The following is a 10,775-nucleotide window of genomic DNA, read 5'->3' as shown; positions in this document are numbered from 1 at the left end:
TTTTCTTGTTTCTGGAGTCTGTGGCAACCTCATGAGAGGTTTAGAAGTCATTGAAGAGACGATCTGCTTTTAGCACTGTGAGGTTTGAAGAGCAGTGATAGCTCTGTGACACTGTGGATGTGGAGGGGCCTGGCAGACTCTGCCTGTCTTTAATTATTCCCTTTGTGCCATTAAGTTTAAATATTCTTTCTGCATTTCCATTTTAGTTTTCTGTCATTATGGGAGTAGAACGAGGAGGAAGAAGGAAAGCTGGGAGAAAGGGGGAAGGAGAGAGGGGAGAAAGAAGAAGGGGAGGAGGCCTGAAAAGTAGGATCTAGTTCAGTCTAGGAGTCAGTGCTTACACCTCCCTCTGATGCTGATATCCTGCTCTGCTCATTGCTTTGCATCTTCAGCATAAAAACCTGAAAGCCAAACATGAAAATACTCCCAGGGTCAGAAGTCACATCATCATCCCCTTGGGCACTCTGGGGCAGTGAGGGGATGCTGAGGGGAAGGAGGATGCAGGAGAGACCACAAACAGGTCTCCCCTGGACTCGCAGGTTTGGGGTGATGTCACAGTGGTGGAGCTCCTCAGTCACAAATTTTAATTAAAGAGGAACTAGTGATTTCTGTATTTATTTTTTCCTGCCTCTGACAAACCTGAGATTTTGGATCGATTTAAATCGCTGCTGCCGCCTGGCGGTGAGGGTGAGCAACTGCAAGGGCGTGAGGGCTCGCTGGCGCCGCCTCCGGGGAAAAGGTGGGACTGCAGGGCAGAAACACAGGAACAGTGACAGCGGGAGCTCACTGCAGTCCCCTGGCACAGTGACATCGGCGTGTCCCTGCTGTCCCCTGGCACAGTGACATCGGCCTGTCCCTGCTGTCCCGTGGCACAGTGACATTGGGGATTCCCTGGTGTCCCCAGCACAGTGACATGGGGGCTCAGTTGTGGTCCCTGGCACAATGGCATTAGGAACTTGCTGCTGTCCCCGGGCAAATAAAAAGGGAGCTAGAGACAAGGAACGAGCAGAGTTCCTGACCCAGCTCGTGATGGTTTTAGTTGCACAGGCAAAGATCCCAAAGCAGGAGTGCTGACAACAAGGGACAGAGGTGCACAGGGGTGTTGTTTTTACAGAAGGGGTGACAGCAGATGGGTGTGGTGCCCTGGAGACCCGAGTGCAGGTGGGGTGGGGCAGTGAGGGCTGTGGCTCGCACAAGAGCTGTGGGGTCTGTAATGTGTGGAGGTGTGGGCTGGCTGGGGGAAGATGCCACCATGAGCATCGTGGCTCTGGATGACCCTCCGAGTGTGCCACACCCAGGGTGGGCATGGCCAGAACTCGAGTGTGCCACACCCAAGGTGGTGGGCTTGGCCACAAGTCAATTTTGGTCACACTCAAGAAGGTGTTGCAGACTGGAAGTCCAAGTTGGCCACCTCCAACATAGCAGGGCAGGCCAAAAGTCACTGGTACCTCACTCAGGGTGGCGGACAGAGCCAGGTGTCACAGTGCCACACTCAAGGTGCCGGACAGAGCCAGGTGTCACTGTGCCACACTCAGGGTGGCGGACAGAGCCAGGTGTCACAGTGCCACACTCAGGGTGGCGGACACTCATGATGGTGGCGATGGGACGCGGTGGCCGTCATCCCAAACTCAAACTAGCAGCCGTGCCCACGTGCCATCAAACACCCACGTGTCTTGGGGACAGTTGAGAGGTGGCCCCCCAGGAGTCCAAGGCCAGCCAGAGCTGTCAGTCCTGGCAGCTTTTGTCTGAGAGAAATCCTCCAGAGTTCAGTTTAGGAGGTGGAATCCCCCTCTGGACCCACCTCAGGATTCTGCCTCTTAAAATTTCACACATCCAAGTGTGGGAACTAGAAAAAGCAGAAAGCTTTCATAACAGTGTAGATGTAGGCCTAAAGCTAAAAGGATACTAGAATAAGGACACAGAACAGTAAGAGTGTGGGTTTGTGCTGTGTAGAGTAGATCTCCCACACGAGATCTGCAAGGACTGGGGGAGGGCCAGTCGTTGTTTTCAGGTATTACCTTCACCTCACAGGGTTTCCCATCACAGAGGACACTGAGCCGTCCTCACAAAAAGGCAGAACTGTTTATTACCATCCAGATGTTGTGTGAAGAACCCACTGTGTCATCTACAGATGCAAAACCTCAGGAGGATGGATATTCTCATGTATCCAAATAACTGATGGAAAAAATAATCATACAGACTCTGACCATGATTCTGAGGCACTCTGCTGTCCTGAAGATTCACAGATCCCAGAAGAGCAGATGAACTTCAAATTTTGGCCAATATAGAAGTTTTCCTGCTGCCACCTTCCATTCCACCACCATTCCTGCCTTGCTGTTGGAGCCCACGTGGTCACCCTCCTGCTGCCTCGTTCCTCAGCAATGGTTTATCCACAAAATGCCCCAAAAGCTCCAGAGGGATCCACCAAAAACCAGTCTTGGTGTAAGGCAGGAAGGAGTCCCAGGAGCTGGAAGTGACCAGTGTGGTTATTCCACAAGGGATCCCAGCAAGATCCACAGGGACCCGAGAGACATCCAGAACTTCACAGAACAGAAGAGTTGGAGAACAGGAAAACAACACAATAAACTTCATTTGCTGAAGAGCAGGATTCCACACAGGAAGGAGTGTGGGGTTGGTTTGGGTTTTTTGGGAAACTCACCCGTATTCCCATCAATTTATAGAGGTCTAACATAAACAAGAAAACAAAAAAGAAAGCAGGTTGCCCCTTGGATATCTACACACTGTGAGTGTATCGCTTGTCACAGGGTTAACAAATTTGTTTCACTGCCCTGGAACATCACCACAAAGAGATTTCAGAATTATTTTTAACAGCTCACAGCACGGCCGAGAAATTTAAGCCTTGGAAAAACAAAATTTTCCCTTTATTTATATTGCACCTGTTTCACAAAGAGCTACATGGCAGAAGTTCCTTCTGCTGCAAAATGCTGCATCAGAAAAAAACGGGTTTGAACAGAGATTAGAAAGGAAAACTGAGCTTTGGAAATCATCATGAGTTGACCCCAAAACACCGAAACTATTTTTACAAATCACTGTGCACTTACAAAGCCTAAGTCTTGCCTCAAATTTATTTAGCATTCAGTTATTTAAAAAACCACAAGCATTTTTACCAGATGATAAAGATACTCTTACCACCACTGGGTACTAAAATTGAACCTGCAGGGGGAATATTTTTAAGATCTCTTGAAAGAGCACCAAATACTCTTTGGAACTACAACAGAACACCCACGTGGAGTGGGGAGAGATTGGGTTTCTTATTTCCACAACTACCCAGGACTGCTTTTCAATGACTCTTTCAATGGTGTGATGTATTTATGTATAAAAAATACGTAGTGGAAATCAAAATATCTCAAGGGAATCCAGTGCCTGTGCTCTAACCCTGGTTACAGCATTTGTGTGTGAGGCATCACCCACAGCAAAACATCCACGCAACTCCTCACCAGTGGCCATTATGACACTCCCAAAGCTTCCTGCAAGGAACAAACCCAAACCAACCCCCTTGGCTTTGATTTAATAACAGGGTCATGGTACACAGTTGTGCAGATTTTGCCCTCTTTATTCCAGTGTTTCTGTACTTTCTACAGACAGAGTCAAACACGCCACTCATTTACAAACCAGCTTAAAACAAACATCTCGCTTGGCCAAATGGAAAATCTTGCAGAGGTCCAAGATTAAAATGTTCATTACAGCAGTGTCAGGAAGTTCCTTTCCCTGAATGTGGGCAATATTGCTTAAGGACTGGGATTTGGGATCCAGCAAAACCACCCCGTGTAACCGACTCACCCGACCGTTCTAATTGCACCTCGTACCACGCCCAACCCTCCCTGCTGCTCACACACCTGGGCTGGAGCGGCAGGGACTCTCCAGGGAAGAGATTCACTCCCTGGGCCCTAAATGAACCCATTATCCTCACGGGATATCCTCATCTTGGGCCAGTCCCTGCAAGCACAGGAGTTTATTTCAGAGACAAGAGTGAAGCCACGGGCTCAGACTGGAATTTGGGACGGTTCTGAACAGGAAACCCTCGTCTACTGCCAAGACTACAGAAAAAGCTGAGCCTAACACCCGCCATGGTGAGTGTGCAGGGCAAGCTCACCCTGAAAACACTTGCCAGAAATGGTTTGGTTATGTTCTTTAAAAGGAAACTAATCTGAACGTATTTAATAAAGCCTCTGATCTGGTTTTTATTTACTCCTCACAGCAGCTGAGCTTGTAGGAACGTGGCACAGCAGCAGACACAGCAGAGGATGAACCCAGAGTATGCCTGGGCATCTCTGGGGCTTGCACTGCCACTTCTTTCTGGTATTTTACACCTTGTAATGTTGAGAATTATCTCCATTTTCCAAAAGGGAAACTGAGGCACAAAGACCACAATTCAGCCTTTGCAGGAATTTAACAGGTCACAGCCAGCTCCCTTGGAAAGCAGCCGGAGAACTTCTGCCCCTCTCCAAAATCTCAGCCTGAACCTCTCATCCTCAAATCAGCCTCTTTCAGTCAGCACCATCCAAATCCAGAGTCCACCAAATCCTTGTTACCTGTAGGTAAAAGCATTGAAATGCTGGGAAGTGAGCCCTAGAAACACACATTTGGCACTTTCCCCATGTGAAAAAGAAATAATTATACATACATTAATACTGGAACAGGCGAAAGAAATTTCATCTGAAGGAAAGATTTCCTCACGACCTTGTTCACCCGGGTTAGGGACAGATTTATTTAGATTTTCTACCAAAAGCCCAAGTTCTCAGCCAGCACGAACAGACTGAACTCCAGTCAAGGCAAGAAGTTCTGCTCACACACAGCAGCAGCATTTTTAACCCATCTCTGAAGTTTCAGAAGGACCATTTCCACTTTTGGACTCTCTGGTGGAAGGCTACTCATGTAACTACCACCCCAGCAGCCAAAAGAATAAGATCAGCTTGATTTTGCACTTAAAAATAAATTCTTTATTATCCAGAAAGGAGCCAAATCATCATCTCACATCATGGAAATGGTCATTTGTAAAGCAATAAATAAGAGGAGTGTTCTGTGCCACTCCCTGAACGTTGTCACTGGTGTCTTGTACCTCTCTGGTTAAAAGCATAAAACTTATGCTATCAAAGTCTCACTGTACAACAGTCTGGGAAGGAAAGAAGGCCCCTAAAACCTTTTGCTAAAGCAACGACAGAAAAATCTGATTCAGTGAAGCCCAAGTTCCAAGCTGGGTTTCACTTCATTCCAAGGGATTTCATTCAAAGGAATGAAAGCCAAGTTTCATCCCTTCCATGCACAAATGCAGTACCTGACACACACAATCACCTTGTCTAGAATTTATACTGAATCAGCTCTTAACCATAAATTATCCATTTACTGCTGATCCAAACAATTCTTCTTTAATTTCCTATTCGAGCCAGGGGAGTTGCAGGAACAGCACAGGATTCAAAATTTAACTTCTTCCAGCAGGAAGTGGAAGTCAGGCTAAATCCACACAGCTACTCCAACAGCAGTAATTAAGAAATTTTAAAAACCCAAACAATTAGGGGCTAAAAAGATTTAAGAAACAATTAATAATGATGATTGTTCAAATCATTGCATTCAAAATCTATGAATCATATAAGAGAGCATAACTTATGCATAAAACTGAGAACAAAACACCTTTCACCTTTCAATTTCTAATGCAACAAAACAGTTTTGAAAGAACAGGTGGGAAGGAAGTAAAAAAATAAAATCATATTATTCCAAACATTTTTATTTGTGAAGGAGTTTCCTGCATGGCCAAGGGATAGCAATGTCTGGAGTTACAGGACTACATGATTCAGAAAACAATGATGATTTTAAGTTGGGCTTGGTGGTTCTCTGCCATGAGCAATGATTTGGAGAACTGTGTTTTTCTGTGCCTGAAGCAGTTCTGGGAGAGATCAATCCTTCCACTGCCTGCTCCTCCAGAAACACTTCTGGTTTGTCATCCAGGACTGAAGGCAGAGGCACTAGAGTTGTGAACATCCACAAGAAGTTCCACAGATGCTGGAGATGAACTCGAGTTTACCTGCCTGCACTGATCCACCTCAGCCAATCCTCCTCAGACAAATGCTGATAAGCACAAGTACCCCTTGCTTTCACTTCTTTCTGAAAGCTTCATTAAAAGTATCATTGAACCGTTATCAGAGAACAAGTTAAAGGTGACATTACCAGCATGGAAACAAGATACTGGCCAGAATTCAGCTGCCAAGAGAACAACGAGCTGGCAGACTCTGAAAGGAGCAGTGACAGATGTTCCACTCAGCAGTGACACCTGCACCTCACCAGCAGCTGCTCTGTGGGTTTGGTTCCAGTTTCAGGTCTGGCTGTTCCAGGTTTAAAGCTCTGCCCAGCAGCAGCTGCAGGTCCTGCACCACTCCCCTTCCACAAGCACCTGCCCTGCTGCCAAACCTGCACAGTTCAATGGCTTTGTGACATTCACGGATGTACTGAAAGTTTTCTGATAATGCTGGGGACACTTTGATATCACAGTCTGTACCTGTCTGCCAGGATCTTAAATATCAAACCGGTTGAGGTTGTAGGATGTGGGATAGTTCTGCCTGCTGTACTGGAAGTGGTCTGTGAGGACATTGCTGCGGCCGTACTGAAAGTCTCCGTGCTGGGCAAAGGCTGTGAGGCCGTTCTGGGACTTCTCGGGAGGACTCCGGTGCCGGTCCAAGTTCACCAGGTCTCCAGTGGTGACTGGGAGCAGCTGCTGCTTCTTTGCCTCTTGGTTGGCATCGTATTTTGTCTGGGGAAGGAAGGAAGGAAGGAAGTTTTTCACAGAATTGTTTAGGCTGGGAAAGTCTGAGATCATCGAGTCCAACCTGTGACCCTCCCCCACCTTGTCCCCAGCCCAGAGCACCGAGTGCCACCTCCAGGCCTTCCTTGGACACCTCCAGGGATGGAGAGTCCAAACCTCCCTGGGCAGCCCCTGCCAAAGCCTGACAGCCCTTTAGTGAAGGTAAATTTTCTTAGATATCACCTGAGATACAACCTAGACATATTCACATACCCAGAAAAAAGCAGACAGTTCTACAGTCACATCATTTTTTTTGTTAGAGTCTTAAAAAATATCAGTGTCTTCTAATAAAAACCTCACTCTTCTCACGTGCCAAACAAACAAGCTGATCTTTTGCTCAAGAGGTTTTGAGTTACTTCCCTTATCTTGCCCTTCTCAAGAAAAGCTGAAGATCAAAATTTCATTTGGTGAGAGGCCCAGCAGCTGGTGTGGCCCAGGTCCTTCACCTGGACCATGCTCATCCCTCCTCTGCGTTGTCTAATTTCCCTCAAGCAGCTCTTAACTCGTACAAAAAAGAATTCAGAGCTACTGGGCTGCTCCAGCTGTGCCTCCTGGATGGATAAACACAGAACTGCCTTACCTTGTTGTACAAGAAGACGCCGAGGATGGCTGTCATCATGCCCAGGACGTTGGTGCTGGTGACGGGGTTGCGCAGCATGATCAGGGACACGGTGATCACCATGATTCTCTTGGTGGCGTTGGCCACAGAGTAACTCAGGGGGCTGATCAGGTTAAGGATACTGAAGGCAATGACGTTCTGGGCAAAATTACAGAACCCACTGATTATAAGCAGCATCAAGGTCCAGGACCAATGAGACATGGTGCTCTGTTGGCAAAGCAAACAGCAGGAGAAAAAAATTATCTCGGGTTTCAGGTAACAACACAAACACAGCCTGAGGCACTTTGTGCCTGCCATTGGAGGAAGGAATGTCTGCACTGAGCTCCAAAGAGGCCTCCAAGCACTTTGCTTCATGCAACTCCCAGCTGGAAACAGGAGGACATTCCCCACACACTCTGAGAGTTTGCTCCTGTCTCCAGCTCCCAGCTCCTGAAATTTCTGCTGTCCCATAAACTGCCTCTCCTAACCCTGACAGGAATTCTCACAATAAACACTTTGCTAACTCTTGTGAAACAATTTGTAGGTGTTTCCCAACACTTCCTTCCACACTGACAAGAACTACACTGAAACACTTCAGGGCGCTTTTCTGCTTGGGTGCTGGAGTTTGTTATTTATTTTTTTTGCTCCTTTCTTTCCTAATGGCGAACAGTTCTCCAAATACAGCACTCACCAAGTCATTCTCTACCAAGAAGGAAGAAAGATCCACCAGAACCCAGGTTGGGATCATGAAGAACACAGCGTGGCACCCGAGGATGTTCAGCAACCGCAGGTGATGAATTCGGGAATCTCTCAACACCTGACAAGAGCCATGATTGAACAGCAGTCAGGAAACAGAAACTGCTCTAGGGGACAGGTTAGCTAGGAAAGTAAGTAAACACTCTTAGAGTAAGAAAAACTGATGTCTCTTTGAAAAACAATGGTTTTTTGAGTGGTGGCTCTTAGTATCAACAAGATATTAGTACTAAAATTAGTATTAATAGCTCTACAAAACAGAAACCATTTTGTAACTAAATAAAGCCAAACCACACGCTTTAATTTTGTTTCTGCGGTTTCAAGGAGTGCCCGGTGTTGACAGTGACTTGTTTAACACAGAGGAATCATTTGATAGAACAAGATACATTAAAAGCTTTCAATGAACTGTTGAATTTAAGCACTATTGAACTGCCATCAGAAAAAAAAATCCATATTGAGGATAAAGAAAGGGCTCAGGATAAACTCAATGTAACAGCTTCAACAGGTAGGAAGAGCTGCAGGGAACAGACACACAAAGTAACAACCATCCCTCTGGGCTCGTCTGACTGCAAAGCCAACAAAAAAAAACCATTTCTGTAATGGAGGTGACACCCTGTCCTGCTGAAGGGTGACAGCAGCGAGCAGTGCTGTGAACTGAGCTGGTACCTTCTTCGAGAAGATGTTCTGAAGTGAAAAGCAGAGAGTAGCAGCAAGTGCACTGATGAGTCCCCACATGTCAAAGGACAGCTCTGTGACCGTGGCCAGCAGGACACCAGTGATGATGGGGATCAGAGACAGGTACACCTGGAGCAGGGACAGAGGGGTAAATTGCATCTGCTGAGAGTTTCCAACTGAGTTCACACATCCTGCTGATTTAGGGATCAACCATTTTACTGCTGTAGTTCAAGGAAATTTAAGTCACTGCAGTAGACACGGACAACTCCACTGCATCAGACACCATCACCCTGGTCATTGTTTCGGTGTGTTTTACACTCACAATAAATTGAAAAGGGATTTTTAAAATCTGCATCATCTAATTCCAGTCACAAAATCCACCCAAAGCATGAGCTCTGCTGCCCCCAGCCAGCACAGCACCCGCCAAGGAAAGAAACCTCAGCAAACCTGTCCGCACCTTCGTCGTCTGCTTCTCCTTCATGATGATCCGTGACAGCAGAACCACCCAGATCGGCATCGTGGCTTTCACTGGGGACAGGAAGAAAACCTCGGTGGGGACCCGAAGCTTGGGACAACTCCATCAACCACCACGAGCGGAGGGATGGAGCAGAGCTCAGCCCAGGACTGGTCCTCCCTCCCTCCCTGTCACTGTCCCGGGCACTTGTAGAGACTGGACCTTGGTGCTCTGGGCACCCACAGGGCACACACCGGAGCACGGCCCCTGGAGCTGGCGGCAGCACACACTGGGGATGGGGACACTGCTCCGGGCACCAGTATGAGCACACGGTGGGTAGTGGGATACCTCACTGGATACTGGTACGAGCACAGAGTGGGCACTGGGACACTGCACCGGGCGCCCACAGGACACAGTGGGCACTGGGACACTGCACCGGGTGCCCACAGGACACACTGGGCACTGGGACACTGCACCGGGCGCCCACAGGACACAGTGGGCACTGGGACACTGCACCAGGCGCCCACAGGACACACTGGGCACTGGGACACTGCACCAGGCGCCCACAGGACACAGTGGGCACTGGGACACTGCACCGGGTGCCCACAGGACACAGTGGGCACTGGGACACTGCACTGGGTGCCCACAGGACACAGTGGGCACTGGGACACTGCACCGGGCGCCCACAGGACACAGTGGGCACTGGGACACTGCACTGGGTGCCCACAGGACACAGTGGGCACTGGGACACTGCACCGGGTGCCCACAGGACACAGTGGGCACTGGGACACTGCACCGGGTGCCCACAGGACACAGTGGGCACTGGGACACTGCACTGGGTGCCCACAGGACACAGTGGGCACTGGGACACTGCACCGGGTGCCCATACGAGCACACACCGGGCTCCAGGTCACCCCGCTGGGCACGAACCCAAGCTGGCCCCCCGGACATTCCCGCAGGGCGCCTCCTTACGAGCACGGCCGGCGCTGGAACATCCCCCCGGGCACCCCGCAGCCCTCACCTGTGTGCGCGTAGGACACGGGGACCCGCCAGAGCGAGACGTGCGCGGACACGGAGGCGAAGTACTTGCCGAAGGCGAGCGGGAGGATGTAGCGGGGGTAGGCGCGGGGCGGCAGCTGCGCGGGGCCGGCGGGCGGGACGCGCCAGGCGCGGAGCAGCGGCGGCAGGAGCCCGCACAGCCCCAGGATGTGGAACAGCGAGACGGTGACGGGCCGCGGGAAGCCGCCGAGCAGCAGCTTGTTGACCACGTTACCGCCGGCGCTCAGCCCGTACCAGGCGAGGCACAGCGCCGACACCCGCGCCCCTTCCCGCAGCGCCGGCCCGCGCCCGCCCCGCGCCGCTCCCGCCCCGGGCCCGGCCCCGGCCCCGGGCCCGGCACCGCCCGGAGCCGCCAGCGGCGCCGCCATCGCTCCGCAGCCGCCGCCGAACGTCACCGCGGCCGCCAGCGCGTCGCTTCCTGG

The 10,775-nt window shown here is 49.9% G+C and overlaps 1 protein-coding gene across 1 annotated transcript; it reads right to left on the bottom strand.

The window, feature by feature from the left end:
• Positions 1 to 2,118: 2,118 nt before the first annotated feature.
• On the bottom strand, positions 2,119 to 10,721 carry SLC35E1 (solute carrier family 35 member E1). Its single transcript, XM_066205592.1, has 6 exons — positions 10,316 to 10,721; positions 9,298 to 9,368; positions 8,832 to 8,969; positions 8,104 to 8,229; positions 7,395 to 7,640; positions 2,119 to 6,763 (listed from the first exon to the last, which is right to left on the bottom strand). The coding sequence occupies exons 1-6, from the start codon at positions 10,719 to 10,721 to the stop codon at positions 6,527 to 6,529; spliced, it is 1,224 nt and encodes a 407-aa protein (XP_066061689.1). The 3' UTR covers positions 2,119 to 6,526.
• Positions 10,722 to 10,775: the final 54 nt, after the last annotated feature.

Source organism: Chamaea fasciata, unplaced genomic scaffold (assembly GCF_029207755.1).
Source record: "Chamaea fasciata isolate MVZ Bird 193981 ecotype frontalis unplaced genomic scaffold, bChaFas1.0.hap1 SCAF_28, whole genome shotgun sequence".
Lineage (NCBI taxonomy): Eukaryota > Metazoa > Chordata > Aves > Passeriformes > Sylviidae > Chamaea > Chamaea fasciata.
Note: the sequence above shows the minus strand (reverse complement) of the source record. Positions and strands in the feature narration are given on the sequence as shown.

Excerpts from the sequence above, each read along its gene's own strand:
- SLC35E1 (XM_066205592.1), bottom strand. The coding sequence starts at position 10,721 with ATGGCGGCGCCGCTGGCGGCTCCGGGCGGTGCCGGGCCCGGGGCCGGG. Across the intron at positions 8,970-9,297 it reads AGGAGAAGCAGACGACGAAG|GTGTACCTGTCTCTGATCCC; the intron begins GTGCGGACAGGT and ends TCCCTGCTCCAG. Across the intron at positions 7,641-8,103 it reads TCTTGGTAGAGAATGACTTG|AGCACCATGTCTCATTGGTC; the intron begins GTGAGTGCTGTA and ends CTTTGCCAACAG.